General features: G+C 37.5%; 1 protein-coding gene across 4 annotated transcripts; it reads right to left on the bottom strand.

Moving 5' to 3' along the window:
- Nucleotides 1–224: 224 nt before the first annotated feature.
- On the bottom strand, nucleotides 225–18,514 carry LOC117415433 (protein FAM3C-like). 4 transcript variants are annotated; one of them, XM_034025766.2, is made up of 10 exons: nucleotides 18,365–18,514; nucleotides 10,060–10,119; nucleotides 8,991–9,095; nucleotides 8,039–8,065; nucleotides 7,501–7,624; nucleotides 4,204–4,262; nucleotides 3,583–3,633; nucleotides 3,393–3,477; nucleotides 2,598–2,724; nucleotides 225–1,383 (listed from the first exon to the last, which is right to left on the bottom strand). In XM_034025766.2, the coding sequence occupies exons 2-10, from the start codon at nucleotides 10,070–10,072 to the stop codon at nucleotides 1,294–1,296; spliced, it is 681 nt and encodes a 226-aa protein (XP_033881657.1). In that variant the 5' UTR covers nucleotides 10,073–10,119; nucleotides 18,365–18,514; the 3' UTR covers nucleotides 225–1,293. The 4 variants fall into 4 exon arrangements, with proteins under 4 accessions (XP_033881657.1, XP_058883187.1, XP_058883189.1 ...); XM_059027204.1 differs by lacking the exon at nucleotides 18,365–18,514 and adding an exon at nucleotides 13,241–13,291; XM_059027206.1 differs by lacking the exon at nucleotides 8,991–9,095.
- Nucleotides 18,515–20,222: the final 1,708 nt, after the last annotated feature.

Raw genomic sequence — 20,222 nt, forward strand, 5'->3', positions numbered from 1 at the left:
TGTCCCATCGTCGCTGCTGAGCTGACGGACGGATATCCAGAAGCATCCAGTCCCACCTGAAACCAGGTAATACTAGAATACATATACATAATAATATTTTGGTGGAACTTCATCTGTAACTTTAAATAAAAAATGACTATATTCAGCAAACTAAATGATCGCATTTTTCCCTATTCATAAAGTATAAAGGGAGTTGTAAAGAAAACAAAATCACCAAGTCCAAATAAATTAAAAATGCCATTATTAACTTAGCTTTATTCCAGTAAATTCTAATTCACACGCTATCTGTTTTAATAAACAATACAATTATGATAAGGTTAAATATTTGGAAAAAAATAAAGTAACTTTCATGAATATTACTGACAAAAACCATGTCAAAATAATGTGCTTTTCTTGCAGCACCTCAAGAAACCTCCCTTACAGGTTTTCCCCAATACAAGCCTAACCAGACAATCAACTTGTAGGTGGCTAATGCAACTGCCATGCAAGAAGAGACTTATTCCTTTCCCAGTGCAGTATCAGTGGATGACATGGAGGGAAATATAGCAAACAATTACAAATATTTTACAGATTGGGCTATCATGATTGTCCTAAAGTGTTAAACAAACAATACAAACACACAGTATAACAAATAGAAGATGGAAGAGGGAACATATTAAGGGTGTTAATTTTGCTCCATCTTTAACATAACTGATAAACATTGTGAAATGTTAACATCAAAACCCCCACCTCAATGCACAAATGCTTTAACCCATTTGGCTCAGAGTCTTTGTCATTGCTGCTGAAGTGAATTGCTATTTAGCAGATATGTCTTTAGCTGTTTAGCTAGGGGAACACAGGTACAATAGCAACTAGGAAATCACACTCTGTCTGGCCAATTCCTAGCTTGGCATTTTACCTGTATTTGTGTTCGAAATGGTACATCAACCCTATATCTATAGTTATGTTATATTTATACATTGCTTTAAAGTTATATATTTAATTTAAAACAAAAACGTAGCTAAAAGTAAGACTGCTTCACACTTTCACAAAGTTTATCATTTTTGGTCGCAGATTAAAAGGGGAGCTATAAAGAGAATTAAATAAAAACAAAAACACAATTAAAAAAAGTTAGATACAAAGACATGCAGTGGGACTGGATTAAGGTCTTGATTATTTTGGGTCCTACATAGAAAGACACTCAGTATTATCACAGCAACTTTCATGTGTTTGGTTAGAACCTTTGCAGTAAAGACTATCGTCTATATAAATATACAAATGTACAACAAAAAGATATAATCTTATATTCTTAATTTAATCAGATTTCTCGGGGATGCATCCTTCCATTTCCAAGACCTCAGGCCAGCCTTCATATTTATTGGTATCCTTGTTATTCTTGATGTGCTGCAAATGACAAGAATCATAAACATAACATTAGCAGGAAAAAACAGAGTCGCCTCTACATTAGGTACCGGTAATGACAATTGAATAATAACAATGCTTCAAGAGTAAGCACATTATCTATCTATCTACCTACCTATTCAGATCATACCAAAAATGTTGAAAGACCCTACATTGAATAAGTTTGATATATAATGGTATCTCTACAGTATGAAGCAGTGGTGGGCAACAATATGAAAAATTGTATATCGATATCGTGCACGTATTTCGAAAGATGATATTGAAATCTTCCAAAACACAGAAAAATATAACAATTGCAATACGAAAAATATATATTATATATATATATTGAACAGATATTTATATATGAAAAGCAGTAACTTACGTTAACTTAGTAGTGCTTTATTTCACAATATCCATGGAGAGAAACAAGGTCTGGTTATAGTGTTACTTTTCCCATCATCAGCCACCTCAAACTATTTCTATACTTCACTGTGCACAGACTTTCTAGCCAATCCGGAATTAATTGAATCTTCAGCTGCTCTACAATTATTAGTGTTAGCGTATATTTTGTATGTTTCAAACACATTCTACCATAGCACTTCTCTAACTTTTGTTTAAGTAATATGCATTATACAAATCAAAAGATCAAATTTTGCATGCGAGTGACATTTAATGTGTGATTTATACAGTGCACCAAAGCTGGGAGAGGAGTTCCAAAGATAATAGAGCAAGTAAATCACACTGACAAAATGCAAGGAATGTGCATCTCTCAAAATAATGCAAAAAGGATGGCCAATAATGCTTAATGCAGCATGCAAATAGCATTGGGTATCTAAACACCAATCAATGAAATAAATTGGTTAAATACTATAGTGTGTGGTGTTTTCCTACAAGACTGACAATGATTGACAAGTGACACTGTTTTTCAATTAACAGCTTTTTCTGAGTTTAATTAGGAAACAGAAATTGGCTCAAAATAAGTTTAAAAGGCACGTCACAAAATCAAAACTAAAACCTGAAAACCTCAAACCCTAAGTATATATAGGGTGTAATGTAACACTGCAGATATACATCCAGATTTTATAGCCATATGTGATTCTGCTTTCAACTAAAACTTAAGCAGCACAATATTGATTACATGTTCTATTGTGGGCCAAGGCAAGTCAATATTCTAAATGCAAGGCATCCAAGGAAGGCATTTAAACATATTGTACCTGTTCAAATGGGCTCTTTGTTTTAATTCCTTTTCCTCCAACAAAAATCCAGTTATCCCGAAAGCCCAGGGTGGCAATACTTGTACTTCCTAATTCACCGAGAAGTTTCCGTGCTTCATCATTAAGTCTGCCAAACAAAAACCCAAAAGTATTAAAAAGTAGCACAAGTTCATGTGGTCAAAGATTAAAACAAGGTAATACACCACCATATTCCTTATCAACATGCGCATAGAACAGCATTATATTTATAACAATAGCAAAACTAAAAATTAGAGCATTACTGATTTAATAACCAAAGGCAAATGTCATTCCAGATGCAATGGTTTATAAACAAGTAAAACTGACATATGAAAAATGTGTCATATTTCCAGAGGTTAAAAAAAAATGTGGCAGTGAAATGGTTAATTCTTCTGGACACCACCTGCAATAGAACACTAGAAATGTGTACAAAACATTAGACATAACTTAGTGTACTATCTCTATACAATACAAACTGAAAAAGGTTGCATGTTCTCAATAGGACAGCCATAGAAGGCCAGGCATCAAGGTCATGGTGTTCAATACATTTAGCACTATATGAAGTCCCTACCATCTTCTTGACCATAAGAATCTCAGAATACAGCAGTCTACCAAGTACAAAGCCAATATATCAATGTTTTTTTTCAATCTGAAAAGTCATATGACCCAATATAGCAGCCATCTTAGGTAAAAGGTCTAATTTAAGGGTGCCGTTAAGAGTTTACTTAACACGGTAAATATGGTCACAAAAGGAAGGAACACACAACATCAACTTACTTAGTTGCACCATCATCAAAGGTGGCAATTAACACAACTGTCCCATCCTGGATGGTCTTGAGAAACTCAATTAAAGGCTTCACATCTGGAAAGCACAGCAGTCAACATTAAATATGGCACACATAAAATAAAAAGACAAGCTTTATTTGGGGGGGAAAAAAATATTAAAAGCAACCAGTCAAGAACTTACCTCCCCCCCACATGTCATAAAACTTTGTATCCATTAATTCTCCAGTTCTACCTGTGCATAAACAAAACAGTGCTTAATTAATGAAAAACTACTGTCCAAAACATATCTAATCTTTCCACTGTGATTTGTAAGTATTTTAAATTGGATCAGTAAAGCATTCTGTCTTTGTTCAACTAAAACTACTCTTGTATTATCACCTATGCCCACAAAAGGAAGCAATTGGGCAATCACTTTTTTTTTTTAAATAATGGATTAATTACATTGTTCACAAACAAATACATTTTCCCAAAATGAGAACTTTACACTGATATGAAGTTTGCAATGATACTTTATACAGTAACTCAAACCATTTTGTTATGGTGCTTTGACGAGTTCATGGTGTATTGCCATTTTAATAAATAAATAAATACATACAATAGTTGTTCAGTAGATGGTCCTGGTTCTTACAATTCTATTGCATATACACTTTGGATAATCCAGTCTGTGCTACATTTGGTAAAACAAACCCAATATTCGAGTAAAGAATGGTTGTAAACATCAAAATGTTAAGGACAGTAATGAGATCCATGAAAGTGTGCAGCTATGTTAAAATGATATCCCCAATCACAGAAACTAATTTACCATTTACTAAAGCTAAATTCAATCCTCTTCCAACATTGTTCTTAACACCACTCATCAACCTGCAAAAGAAAAGAATAGTTACACAATGTGACTTACAACAGGCCATTACATTTCATGATATAATTATAAATGAACCTTTAGTATTTTCACAAAGATACAATTGAGGCACTTCAAGCAACTCTAGTATAATTATTACAATGTCAACACTGAATCGTTATAAAATAAGGGATCATTTGAAACCCACGATACACTTCCACTAGTCTACAACAAAAATAGTTTATTACATGCTGTATCCGATTGTTATTTTACTTTAGAAATCACTAAACCAGCTTACAATTGTGGATAGAAATGTGGTTTGTTGCATGTGTTGACTGAATTATAATCTTTTTGTTTATCACGATTTCCATTACATGAGAGTAGATGTTAAAACTTCATGCTGATTTTAGACTCGGCTCTCGCCAAGATAAGCACCAACTAGAGGTAGCTTTACAGTAAACTAATGTGATTCATCTGCGTTTCCATCCATCTGATGATGCAGATATCCTTCTGCCTGGTGTTGATGGCTAAAGTGTAATGCTGGCTCCAGGGATCAGCTTATTTTGCCTCCCTGGTGCATCAGCGCACTAAACACTTGCGATGCTGGCTCCAGGGATGAACCACAGTGCGGTCTCCCTGGCTCCTCAGCATGACAACTGTCTGGATTGAGCCGAGTAGGCTACATATCTAGGGTCTTAAAGTAGGCACAATCCATCCTTGGTTTCGTCGACTAGAGGGCTTGACGGTTACTCTGGCGTCCCAGCATCACCCCCCTCCATCCCCCACTCAGCTCAGCCCTGCTGACTTACCAGTGCATCAACATTGCTTTCTTTCTATTGTGCTTGAAATCCCCAACCAGAACCTTTCCGTCTCAATCACTGCCAGTGGCTGCTCCTCTCTTCTGCTTCAGATAAGTTCTTCACTGCGCGGTGCAACTCTTGACCACTGAATCCGATGTCTCTGAGAAGCCGGGTTGTAGAGTGTGCCATAAATCCTTGACAACCCACCTCCACTGGGTAAACCCGGACTCTCCATCCTTGCTGTTCCGCTTCAGCAGCTAGTTGAGCATACAGAAGTTTCTTCCTCTCATAAGCCTCATCCACAGCATCCTCCCATGGCACTGTTAACTCTACCAGGTGAACAAGGCATGCTGATCCAGACCACAAGACAATATCTGGTTGAAGGTTAGTGGTGGCAATCTTGGGTGGAAAAATAACCCGTGGACCAACATTTGCCAGCATTTTCCAGTCTCTAGCAGCTTCCAGTTGTCTTGGACAAGGCTTGGTTTTAATACCTATTCTTGGTGGTTGTTCCCCTGGATGGAGGAATGTTGTCCATTGTGTGTAATGTTTTGATGGAACTCTAATGCCAAGGCCAAACAACGTAGCACCTGGTCATGACACCAAATAAACCCTCCTTGGCTAAGACCCACCTTATATCTTGTCAAAATGTGCCTTAAATGTTGCTGGTGATGCACAAAGGACATGACGGATCCTCTCCTACCCAGAGGTTTAGGTTCTCTGGTGATGGAAGAACATCATATGTTGACCTGATGAGGAAACTAATCCTGCTATATTCCACCCTACTCTGTTCCATTGACCATAGGTCTTGCCAGCCAATCATGTGTTGTTCCACACTCATCCATTCTCCCTGCTTGGCCTGGGAAATGGCTTTTATACATCTCATCCTCTCCTCCTGCTTTTGCACCTCATTGACTACCAGCTTCCTCCATTGAACTGGGGCTGCCTTGTGCCATGTAGAAGGAGCTGAACGGAGATCAAGACCTTCTCTTGACTGTTGTACAGTCAGTGGCCACAGCAGCCCCATCATACCATCTCCCAAGACATCTCAGTGGCTTCTCAGACACTGTTGGTATTGCCTCACCATTAATGTAGAATCTTTTATCCACTACTTTACTTTGAACTATAGAGAACCTCCTTGATTTAGCTGGCTTGAATTTCATTCATGCCCATTCAGTGCAGACTACTGTTGTAGTCATGGTTGTCATGTCATCCATGTATGCTCAAATTGGTGGTAGTCGCATTCCAGAAGCCAAGTGCTCTCCTCCCACTAACCATTTTGATTTACTTCAATTGCCATGGTAAAAGCCAGTGAAGAAATGGTGCATCCTGCCATTATTCCAACTGCTAAGCATTGCCATGTAGTGCTGAATTCTTAAGTTGAAAAACAAAACTGCAAATCTCCAGAGTAGGCTTTCACTAAATTTGTTATTGTCATTGGTACACTGAAAAAAAATCAAATGCTGCCCAAATAAGTTCAGGTGGCACTGAACCATATGCATTAGCCAAATCCAGGAATGTAATATGGAGCGCCTTCCTCTCCTTTTTAGCTGATTGAATTTGTTGCCAGATCACACCGATGTGTTCTAAGCATCCCGGAAAACATGGAATGCCAGTCTTTTATACTGAAGTGTCAAAGAAGCAGTTTTTAAATAGGTAAGTTGACAATCTCTGACCAATAATGCAGAACAAAATCTTGCCTTCCACATTTAATAGGGAAATAGGGAAATAAGGCAAAACTTACCGATGCTTGTAGAATCTTTTTCTTTTGGTATAAACACCCCACCTGCTCGGCGCCATGCTCTTCGTACATCCTGTTTTTCTCATGTTACTTTCATCAATTTCCACAGGATTCATAGAACTCCAGAAGCACTTGTCCCTTCTCCCTCAATGAATCTTTAAACCCCTGACCATTGTCACCTTGCTCCAGCCACAGACACAAACCTGGAGTTCCATGTCTTTGCTAATTGCAGACCTTGAGCTAGTCCTTTGTGAAGTACTCTCCATTCTCATATCAGTTTCCTTTCCAAAGTCGTTAACCGTGTTGTCTAACATTGAGTCATCTTCCGCCCCGCTCTCACAGACTCTAGGGGTGTTTTTCTCTTAATTTCTTAGAAGCCTTGGGAAGGTGTCTCCAGCATGTTGTTCCCCTTGAAAACACAGAGCTGGATACTGCCGACAAGGGTAGCTAACCCCTGCCAGCCCCATATAACAAATGAAGGCATCTGGATAACAGACATCAAAATATAGCCAGAAATGATACAGCCATTATATCCCCTTTGATTCAATTTCATGTTGAGCAAGGACATCTACTGTACTGATGGAGTGTGTTTTCTTGATGCCATCTAGATGAAAAAGACCCAATCTACAACGATTTAACACATACACAAGGCAACAGTAGCCGTTCTATGGTTAGCCCTGTATTTCTGTATAACTGGAAAGCTGAAAAATATATACTTACACATGATCTTCCAAGCACATCTTTGGCCCAACAACACTTGCTGCCCCACTTGCCATTTTGAATGCAAAATGCTTCTCCGGACAGGGTTTTGAAAGTCCACATTTATACCTTGGAGGTTTTGTAGCTGTATAAAAAAGGCAACTGAATTCAAATGGCATTCAAATAGAAAATGTTATCCTCAAAGACTTTTCAGGTTAAAGGGAAATGCAAGTCAAGTACTCTCCAGTCAAATTGTCAAAATGTTTGTTTTATATTTGATTCAAGCAGACACTTAATAAAATGGTGCAATTTTCCAGTACCACTCAGCATACTGTATGTCATGATTGGTCAAGTTGACATGTCCCCAGCTGCTAGAAGTTCAACCTGCTAGAAGTGTTTTGAAAGACAATACTCTTCAATAAGACACAAATACATTACAAACCTACAATATAAAAGTATAGTCTAAATGAAATGAGCAATATATGAAATTTGTATCTCAAATGTGATCAAGATTTTACTATAACATATAGTGCTAAGCAAAATAAATTAAATAACTTACAATGTGAATGAGACACAGCTGACCTTGCTGTTAAAAAAAAAAAAAAGATATTATCAGAAAAGTTAAGCAATGCTTTTAAATGGTCCGAGCCTCACTTCAGAAATACATGTCTGCTTTTCGTAGAGTGCTAGGATACAGCAGTTAGTTTTGTTAATGCAAAGTCTCCCTGTCTTTTCTTTCTGTGACTATTTGAAGTCCCTAATAAATGACTTGGTTATTGAAGATCTAGTTATCCCAGTACAAGTGTGAACACAAAGCAAGACTAGGAAAAAGAAAGGCAGGGAAAACCTAAGAAACAGATTTTATGCAAATGAGAAAAATTTCTCTTGCAAATATTTTAGATTTGTCGATGAAGCTGCATAGGTCTTTTACTCTCGGTAAGGACGATGCATCTGTCACTTTCTTTACCACCTGGCTTAACATGTTAATTTGTTGTATATGTCAAGGTTCTCCTAAGACTCCAGGTCAAGAAGGCATAGTGCTCCATATGTGCTTTCACAATATCCACAACCTATTCATGGCTAACACTGCAAGCTAATCAGACTTCAGTAGTGAATGAGCATACCTTCGATTACAACTGGTATGGGGCTGGAAGAAACTCTCAAGTGGGAGCGCTCTGCTGCATATTATATGAGCCTGGCTTTTGTTGGTCTACAGTAAGATATAAATATACTGTATAGACTAAATTTCACAGAAATCATTTGCTCTTAATTAGCATTTTATGATTCAGTAAAACAAAACGATTTTATTTTTTGCTTTTTTGTTCATGCTGAATAAAAAGTATTGAAATAGCTTAAGTTTCAGTAAAACCTATTTTATGGTATGAAATAACACACACAATGCTTGAAACTTTGCTGCAGTTTTGGAAGCCTCTTTACTAAATTGTCAAAAAAAATAGAATCTGTTCTCAACTGACTTACCTAATTAAATAAAAAAGACAATGAAAACTTACCAAAGATATTTCCTAAACTGGCATCCATTTTGAATTCAAAAACTTGAGAAACAACATACAAAGCCAATACAAATCCTACAACCACCACAGAAAGCTTTACAAACCCTGTAAAAGAAACAAGGATCAGTTTCTACAGAACAAATTAAATTGCAACCAGTAACTGGGAAGTAAGTGTCCAAGGAATTCTGTAAATACAAGTACAGTAGAGAGTCAATTATCCAAACTAATTGGGACCGATACTAGTTTGCAGAATCGATTTGTACGGAAAATCGAACAGCTACTAATAACTGTACCTTTAATAATGTAAAGAATAAAGTTAACACACAAGTACTTAGTACACGAGTACCTACTGATGATAAATAGCTAGTAACCTATTCTATCACATTAGAATAGGTTCTCTAACTTTAAGTTAGAGATTTGTTTTGTTACAACTGTTTTGTTGGGGTTCTGTGAGCTGTGTTTTTTGTCTGCCTTTTTTATTTATTTTTTGTTTAATAAATACGCGCACTAGCGCATCAACCCGCATCCTGTGTCTGTATCAACTTCCTGGTCTGGGTACGTCACCACTAAGCCGTCCTGCCACAAGCCCTTACTGACGAAAAAGAAGAAAAATCAAGAACAAGGTGACGGTTTTCATTTGCTTAACTGCAACAAGTTAAAAGCACAAAATGCTCCCTCTAAGGTTTTGGTGGTCTAAATAAGCATGGAACTTTAATTTGCCTCAGTCTGCTGGAGATTTTATGTGCAATACACCACACGTAATTCATCATGCGATTACAGGTGCGTTCGGTTGATTAGACAGTACGGTTGATCAAAGATCGAATAATTGACTCTACTGTAAACCTGCTAATATGTATGGATTTTTTTTTGTATGTGAAATTATGTATGGAAATAATAATACTAGCAATAAAAACTTCACAAAAATAAATCTTCCCATGGTGATAAGGCGAATTAAAAGAAATCTCCCTTTCAGTAATGCTGGATTAATAACCAAGACATACATAATTGCATTTGCTGAATCCAAGAAGAACAATACTGTTGTACAATACTTTCATGACGTCTGGCTTACCGGCTACTCTCATTCTTTCAGCTTGTTTCTTTGTTGCTCCAGTGAAGGGATTCTGGATACCTTGTAAGACAAAGAAACACTTATGAAAAACCTCTTAAACCCAATATGTACACTGTACACAGCTATTAAAGTATTGATTTGTGTTCAATAATATTAGATCAATCAAGAAACCGGACATTCAAAAATAGGCAATTTCAATAGACCAGGTTTTCAAATGGGAAAGTACTTAATTCAACTCAGCAAGAAATGCAAGCAGCTCATAAAGATATACAGTTCTACAGAATACATGGTGTATCTTTGTGAAACTAACATGTAGCCTACATGTCTTGCCATTTACCTTTTTTATAGGTTACATCATTATTATACTTAAAGTACATGTATAGTACATTTAGAATTGTTCATTTAAGTTACTTACACCCTTCTTTAATATTATTATACCATTTTGTTCAGTTTCAGTTGCATACAAACCTATAAAACACTTAAAAATGGCTAATTTAGAAATACTAAATGATACTTTGTAAATTCAATGACAAACCACAAACCATACTTCTCTCAACCAAAAGTAACATATCATGAACTTTGACAGACATGACATCTCTGGGGGCTATAGGCATGTGAATATTTCAAGCTATATAAGCTTTCATTTTTTGATCAAAAAACATCTACTACCACCTGTGACCAGGATGGCAGGTGGTTACGTCAGTCCAGGAAGTTACAGACAACAGCACTGGGGTTGAATGCACTGGTGCTCGAGTCAATTATAAATCCAAAGATTTAACAAAACAAAAACACAGAACAAACAAAATAAATAGACAAACAAAACAGTGGACAACCCCAAACAAGTATCGTGCTGGTCATTCCAGCACAAGTAGCAATTGTTAGGTATTTTATAATCTATTTCTCCTCTCCCCCTCTCTTGTTCTCCACGTCTGAACACACTAACCCTGTGTGCGAAAAACTGACTACGCAGCTATGTCGGGACTCATTTGCTTAACCAATCATTCATTTGAATCCCGGCACAGTCTGCACATGAACTAATTTGTGGAATCCCCATGCCCAAATACAATACATTTTAAATCACCCGTGCTACACAACCCAAGCTATACCCCAGGCACCAATACAAAACAACAATAGACAATACAAAATAAACTAAATACACCCAAGGGCAGGGGGTACCCTGTCACACCCCCGCATTGTAAGTTTCAAAAAGTTTTAGTACTGTATTTCTATAGTTCAGATACAGTATGTCAACCTCAACTCCATACACAAACAAGAGTTTAATCATTAATCTTTCAAGGCATATCTTACAAAGCTACAGTACTAGAGTATGAATGAAAAGTGAAGCCATTCAGCAGCAAAAAGTAAAAATGAGGTGGGAGTTGCCACATGCACTATTGCCAATAATCGAACAGGAATTTGTGCAATAGGCTAGAACTGGGACCTTGGGTTATTGGCAAGGGTGATAAAGTATATTAAAGTTATTGTCATGTAGTTTTCACAAGTTTCATGTTGTTCAGACTGCGATTGTTTATTGGCCACCCATTAAAAAAAACAAAAAAAAAACAAAACCACAAGGGTGGGGTCAAGGAAGATGGACAAGGTCAGGGGTTCACAACCTTTTTGAATCACGCCCCACCTTAGCAATTTCTTTTTCTTCGGAGCACGGCTACACTTTCGTTTTGAATCGTCTGTCATTAGCCAGTGCTTCACCACAGACAACACACGGAGGACAAGGTTCATCTGCAGTGCCAACAAAGCTAAATCCAATTTCCAAGTAACTTTCTTCATATTTCCGAACCGTTTGTGCTTTAGACACAATTGCTTTTTTCATATACCACAAACCGATCCATTTCACGTACTAAACAAGGGTACGATGCCGTGGTAACTGAACGGTCATGGATTGCTAAACACAAAATCATAGGGTTAAGAAAAAAACACACTTGCGAGTTTGTAAAATCCACATTTAGATTTTATCACTGTATTATCAGAACACCCCCCCCCCCCCCCGGATAATTACCAAGAACCAGAATGCTGATGTAACTTGAACATGTTATTGCGACATGCATTCTCTTGGCACAGTTTTGAATACAATTTAAGAACATAAGAAAGTTTACAAAGGAGAGGAGGCCTATCTTGCTCGTTTGGTTGTTAGTAGCTTATTGATCCCAGAATCTCATCAAGCAGCTTCTTGAAGGATCCCAGGGTGTCAGCTTCAATAACATTACTGGGGAATTGGTTCCAGACCCTCACAATTCTCTGTGTAAAAAAGTGCCTCCTATTTTCTGTTCTGAATGCCCCTTTATCTAATCTCCATTTGTGACCCCTGGTCCTTGTTTCTTTTTTCAGGTAAAAAAAAAGTCCCCTGGGTTGACATTGTCAATACCTTTTAGAATTCTGAATGCTTGAATCAGAGCACTGCGTAGTTGTCTTTGTTCAAGAATGAATAGATTCAATTCTTTTAGCCTGTCTGTATACAACATGCCTTTTAAACCCAGGATAATTCTGGTTGCTCTTCTTTGCACTCTTTCTAGAGCAGCAATATCCTTTTTGGAACGAGGTGACCAGAACTGAACACTATATTCTAGATGAGGTCTTACTAATGCATTGTAAAGTTTTAACATTACTTCCCTTGATTTAAATTCAACACTTTTCACAATATTTCCGAGCATCTTGTTGGCTTTTTTTTTTTTTATACCTTCCCCACATTGTCTAGATGAAGACATTTCTGAGTCAACATAAACTCCTAGGTCTTTTTCATAGATTCCTTCTTCAATTCAGTATCTCCCATATGATATTTATTTGGGTCAGAATGCTCACTTACATGGAAGTGCATTTTTTCACTTCCAATATTTATAGATATTAAGCAAATATCATTTCCTGACCAAACGACATCTTGCAAACAAATAATTATACAAATCTCACTTGAAACAAAATTGCACCTTACTGCGGTTCGTTGCCCCTTTAAAACAGACCCAGGAAATTGATGTTTTCAGCGCTTACGCGCTATTTTTAATAAACCAAATGAACAAAAACAAAATAAACAAAAACAAACACTAGCTCTTTCTTGCGTACTAATAAAACACAAAAACAGGATCCTAAACTATATAACAGGACAGCTAAGCTCTTTATCTGCAAAAACCACAATCAAATAAAAACAAAACCAGTTTTTAAACAAACAAACCTTCACTCTCTTGGTACGCCTACACACACTCGCAAGCAGGCTCTACACACAGCAGCCCTGTGCAGCCTGACTGCACCTCTTATATACCCTACACCTAGTCCTAATTTACAATTACTACCCAGGTGCAGGGGATAATTAACAATAAAACCATTAAACAAAACAATTAAACTATTAACAAAAATGTGCCTGCGCACATGCAGAAAGGATTTTAACCCCCTCCCTGCTGTGTTACACACTGTAATGCTATTAAAACAGCATGTTATTAATTTTAATTTTATTAAAACTAGAAAATGTTCTGACAATTAATGCGCAGCAAGCACTCAAGTTAAGTAACGAAAGCTCTTATGTTGTATAAGCATCTTACTAAGTGCCTGATTAAAAGTGTAGCACAGTGTCTAAATATGCATGTTCTAGCTCCAGTGTGCTTAAAAGTAAATGAAAAGTTTCTAATTTAAATACATGGCATGACAGTAAACAGAGGGGAAAATAAACTTGAGTGCATATCCACCGTGCCGTCTTTGAGAGGCATGCCGCAGGTGCATTTCTTACTGTTAAATAAAATAAAATAAATAAATGTTGCCAAACAGGTTTTTTAAGCCTAAATAAAAGGTCTTACTGGTGGCCGCATTGCTAATTTTCCTAACAATACTTATATACGCAAAATATAGGAAATATAGACATATGCACTTAAGTTTTTTCATGTACAGTGCTGTGAAAAAGAAGTATTTGCCTGATTTTCAGCATTTTTGCATATTTTTGACACTGAATGTTATCAGATCTTCAACCAAAACCTAGTATTAGATAAAAGGGACCCTGAGTAAACAAATAAGACAAAAATTGGATACATATTTCATTTATTTATTAAAGAAAGTTATGCAACACCCAATGCCCCCGTGTGAAAATGTAATCGCCCCCTTAGACTCTGACTGGTTACGCCACCTTTAGCAGCAATAACTGCAACCAAACGCTTCCTGTAGTTACTAATTAATCTCTCACAGCGCTGTGGAGGAATTTTGGCCCACTCCTCCATGCAGAACTGCTTCAACTCAGTGACATTTGTGGGTTTTTGAGCATGAACTGCTCGTTTCAAGTCCTGCCACAACATCTCAGTGGGGTTTAGGTCTGGACTTTGACTGGGCCATTCCAAAACTTTAAATTTCTTGTTCTTCAACCATTCTGATGTAGACTTGCTTGTGTGTTTCGGATCATTGTCTTGCTGCATGACCCAGCTGCGCTTCAGCTTCAGCTCACGGACGGATGGCCTGACATTCTCCTGTAAAATTCAGAACTCTGCTCATCCAGAACTCTGCTGCCCACCTGGTGTTCTCTCTGCCTCGCTTCTCCACTACTCCGCTCGCTCCACTGGCTCCCGATCACCGCTCGCATCCAGTTCAAGACTCTTGCACTAGCCTACAGATGCCTTGACCAGACTCCACCCAGCTACCTCCAGACCCTCATCTCTTCCTACACCCCCACTCGACCTCTCCACTCCGCCTGCACTAGAAGACTAGCTCTACCTCCGCTACGCTCCCCTGCCTCCAGAGCCCGCTCCTTCTCCACCCTTGCTCCGCAGTGGTGGAATGACCTTCCTACAGATGTCAGGACTGCCCAGTCCCTGACCACATTCCGGCGCCTGCTTAAGACTCACCTCTTCAAACAGCACCTGTAGAACTCCTCTGTTTGTATCCTGGGACACTATCACCCTTCATGTAAATGTGCTTTATTTTGCTCTTATCTGCCCCCAATTTTACTGCATTTAATCCTGTACTTCAGAATACTGTAATCTGCCAAGTGTTTAACCTGTAGTACTTTGTATTTAATCACATCCTGATGTAACTATCACTATTTAATCATATCCTGATGTAACTATCACTATTATCTGCTGTATTATTGAATTGTGGTTTGTCACACTTGAACAAAAGTTATTGTATTTCTTGCTCTCATTGTATTACTTGTATTGTAACACTTGAAATGTATTTGCTTACGATTGTAAGTAGCCCTGGATAAGGGCGTCTGCTAAGAAATAAATAATAATAATAATAATAATAATAAAATTCTCCGATACAGAGCAGAATTCATGGTTCCTTCAATGATGGCAAGGCGTCTAGGTCCTGATGCAGCAAAGCATCCCCAAACCATGACACTACCACCACCATGCTTGACCGTTGGTATGAGGTTCTTACTGTGGAATGCAGTGTTTGGTTTTCGCCAGACATAATGGGGCTCATGTCGGCCAAAAAGTTCCACTTTTGACTCATCTGTCCATAGACCATTGTTCCAGAACTCTTGAAGATCATCCAGGTGCTTTTTGGCAAACTTGAGACGAGCATTCATGTTCTTCTTAGTGAGCAATGGTTTCCGCCTTGCTACTCTGCCATGAATCCCATTTTTGCCCAGTGTCTTTCTGATGGTGGAGTCATGAACGCTGACCTTAGCCGAGGCAAGAGAGGCCTGCAGATCCCTGGATGTTGTTCTAGGGTTCTTTGTGACTTCCTGGACGATTTTACGCCTTGCTCTTGGAGAGATTTTGGCAGGACAGCCACTCCTGAGAAGATTCACTACTGACCCAAACTTTCTCCATTTGGACAATATGGCTCTGACTGTGGTTCGGTGGAGCCCCAGAGCCTTAGAAATGGCTTTGTAACCCTTTCCAGACTGATAGGCATCAACAACTTTTTTTCCGGAGGTCTTCAGGAATTTATTTTGTTCGTGGCATGATGTGCCTCACCTGTGTTCTGACAATTTCACTCTGATGGTAAGGGCCAAAGTTAGTCAGATTTATATTGGGCAGGGCTGGCCCAAATCAGGCCTGGTTGTTAACCAAAATACTCAAACAGCTGACCCTAATTAACCCTTTAATTGGGTTGAGTTAACGGGATGGCACGCAATAACTTTTTCACACCTGAAGATTGCATGTTTCATTACCTTGCACACCAAACAAATGAAAGAAGCACCAAACTTTGGTGTAATTTTCTCTCTCAGACTTCCTCTATATACTACTACAACCCACAAAAAAATCTGACAAAATACAATTTGGAAAATGTGCAAAAATGCAGAAAATCAGACAGCGGGCAAATACTTTTTCACAGCACTGTATTTCTATAATAAAACCAAACTGTTTCTCATTTTAAAACATACAGCAGCCCCGCTCAAATTCCCAAGACTTTCTACAATAAACTGGAAACAAACATCTGGTGTTTTGGAAGATTAAAAAAAAAAAATGTTATTGCTCTGGACAACAGGTCAAACGTAACAGGTAATCAATCATATAACTTGATACAATACCTAAGCCAAAGTACATTACTAACATATTTAAGTTAAATTAATACAACAACTACTTTCACTTTCCTGTTCCAATCACATGCTGCACAATTCCCAGCTAAATCTTACAAAATTAAAGCAATTTCCAGTACTACTTATCCTAAAATAATATGTAAAACTGTACTGTTCCATAATAGGTTGTGAAGGCTTTACTTTGCTCCACTGAATTAACTATAAAGCAGAGGATGTCAAATTTATAATTATACTGTGTGACTACAGTAATTGTTACAGTTGTGTATAATGGTATTTAAAACAAGATTAATTCATCCGACTTCTTACATATTCGCCTTTACTCTGGTCCCACCACAGTCGGTATGCGACGGATTACTTTTACTTTGGGAAATTTAATGGGGTTTTGTTCTGTCATCTGCCCTCCCGCTTTCATAAAACTATAATCCATAAACACAGCTAAAACTAATGCCTGTAAACACTGTACTACAATCCTATGAAATTAGAAGTTGAAACGTGTGTTAAAACTGAAAAATTGCTATCATGTCATTGTTGCTATAAGTAAAAAAAAAAAAATTCACAGTAGTGACTGATTTTATTATCAACATCACAGATTACAACGTGTGTTGTGTTGTTTATTTAGGTTAACTTAGACTCTATTCCTTACACTCTGGTGTAAAACTAACCATACTGCAGAGTTATAAAATTGTATACATTTTTTTTAACTACGTTTTCTATATAGTATAGTCTAGTGAGTGAGTAAATGTTATACTATAGCATTGTAAAATGTCTTATGCATTGACTTAGAATAAATCTGAAACCTAGCATATACAAAATGACTCAGGAAACGATATTCGCATCGCACAATTCATTTAATATGACAGTTAAATTGAATACTATAAAGTGAGTGGTTGTTTTTTGTTTTTGTTTTTTTTAATTATTATTATTACAATTGTATTTTAACCGGGAAAAGGAATTGACGATTCGGTATAGACTCACTGCTGAGTCAAAAAAAAAAAAAGCTAAGTGCTGGTGTGTCCAGCTGGCCTCTTAGGCTGCACCTGGCCTCTAAATTCAGTACGAAGCCTGGGGCAGAGGAAGGAGCGCCATGGGTTGATTTGACTAGTTTTAAATGCATTTGTTTTGTTAAGAGCATTACTATTTCGACAGCTAGTGATTAACTGTTTTTTGTTTGTTTGTTTGTTTGTTTTTACCTGACCACTTGTACCGAAGCCTTACAGTTACAATGAAAACAATTATGCCTAAGAAGGTAAACACAGCGTGCAAGTTGTACCTGCTATATGGATTGTATAATAACCCCTCCTTGTGTCTCAATATTTGTACTGTTGTAATTGTAACATACGTTTTCTTTTTAGAACAAGCAGTGGCGGTAGCATTAAAATAGATCATTAAAATAGATCGCCAAATACAGCCTGGCAGTAGACCAGTGCTACAACGTACTCACAGCACAGACATCGGTGTTCCATAATTAGAAACACAAGTTACTAAACTACCGTATCGCACCGAGTCACCAATCATCACACTGGCCTGGTTTATGAAGAAAATACAGTACATTTTTACTTTAAGTCGTTATTTTTAAAATCACAATATCGTGTTTTTTTGTTTTTTTTAGGAAATCCAAAATTAAATATCAAATGTATGTATAAATAAATTCACACGTGATGTAATGCCTTGTTTATCGGATGACATAGGCTAGGCTAAATCGCGTAGACCATCATTTTGCAAGTACATTCAAAACAATACGGTTATTTGTTGTTGTTTTAAAACATCTAATCTGACATTTTCTTGTTCCAAAAAAAAAAAATGAATATGCAAAAGTCCAGCTCACTTTACCTGGTCAGTGCCACGGCGACAGGTACTACGTTACTTAATGTTAATTAAAGTGTTTCTCCAGAAAACCAGGAAATGTATCAAACGGCCAATCTAAACTGTTCTTTTGAAAATAGAGGCTCCCTTAATCCAACCCAAGAGCAGATTAGATTCAACTGCAAAATCTACCCTGGCTCTTTTCCCAACACTGCTGCCCCCTGTCTTGGAGGACTCAGTGCATTGTCAGAAAAAAACACCATACAGTCATGATGTTGGAAATCCAGGCAGTACTGAACTACACACACTGCATTTCAAGTCCCTTTAGTGTAAATTTGTTAACTTATTGTTGTCATTATAAATGGGAGTTTTTGTGAACAAAAGCAAAGCATCCCAGGGCCCTAAAAAAGGGAAAATTGAATATCTGATCTAAAGGTTTGTGAACATGAATTACTTATGAAAATAGGAGGCTGTGTGGTCCAGTGGTTAAAGAAAAAGGCTTGTAACCAGGAGGTCCCCGGTTCAAATCCCACCTCAGCCACTGACTCATTGTGTGACCCTGAGCAAGTCACTTAACCTCCTTGTGCTCCGTCTTTCGGGTGAGACCCTAGTCTCTGTAAGTCGCCTTGGATAAAGGCGTCTGCTAAATAAACAAATAATAATAATAATGAAAATGGTTGTATCATTACTATGGGTCAGAGGCTAAAAAAAATGTCAGTAAAACAGTTCTTGCTGCACAGTGCCAGCAATGGAATTTACATGAATTCAGAAAATCAGAGCAGCTGTGTACCAAATATTAAACAAAGTAATCTGTCTCCTTACCCCTTTTAAGACTAAACCTAAAAGCCACCTGACCTCAATATGCCTGCTATATAGGAGCTGAGGTCTATGTCATGATCACAAACACAATTGACATTCATTGTGTAGATAACCCAGCAATATGAAGTCATTACCTCAAATGTTCTTTGAGAGGCAAGGCACTGGCACTAGCTCAAAGCAGTCTTTAGCATCCAGAAACCAAAAAGTCAAATGACCACAGTATAACAGCCATCTTAGGGGTTTCTGTGACACTGAAAATATAAAGGCAGCATCTTAAGGGGTGAGACAGAACCAGGTGAAGTGACTACACAGGCAAACACAATTAGTCAATTTCAATGAACTAGAAGTAGCATACTAAATGGGGATGATCCTGTGGTTAGTACAGAGGACAGTACAAATGATAGTCTGCATGCTAGTTTAAATTGCAATCAGACCGGGACTCATGCAGCAAAGGAAAGGCTTTTCGATACTAGTGGAGAAATCAAATGTGTTCAGCACTAGCAAGGAATTCCAAAGCTGCTGGATAGAACAGTAGAAAAGGGCCCAGTTGAACCCAGGGCTCTGGAAAATGACATTGTAGAATCAAAATGACATAAAGAGCTTTGTAAGCAAAAGTAAGTCTATCTAGTATATGTGTTAATTCTGTTTGTGCTGTTTTTTTTCAGTAACTTGTCCACAGTGTGTTCATAAAGTTTATTCAAAGCCTCTTCCTAGCTTTGTTAGAGAAGAGAGCACCGTACTTGTGTTATCATTGTGAGATGCTGAAATAAAGTTTCTGAAAGTAATCAGACTGCATCCAGTTGTCTGATTTCTTCTACTTGTCATTCAAACCACAGACTAATTGCTATATTGTGGCTAATGTATCGCCGCTAACACTGTTTTTTTTTTTTTTTTTTTTACTTTATTTGCTATACTAAATTTAAATAAATAGATTGAGCATATAGGACAGCGAGGAGGCTGACTTAGTCTAGATTCACAGTCAACATTTAGAGGGCATGTACAAGAACCAATATTTTCTTTCATCAAGCAGAAAAAAGATAAACTACACAAATACTGTATGTACACA

Source organism: Acipenser ruthenus, chromosome 7 (assembly GCF_902713425.1).
Source record: "Acipenser ruthenus chromosome 7, fAciRut3.2 maternal haplotype, whole genome shotgun sequence".
Lineage (NCBI taxonomy): Eukaryota > Metazoa > Chordata > Actinopteri > Acipenseriformes > Acipenseridae > Acipenser > Acipenser ruthenus.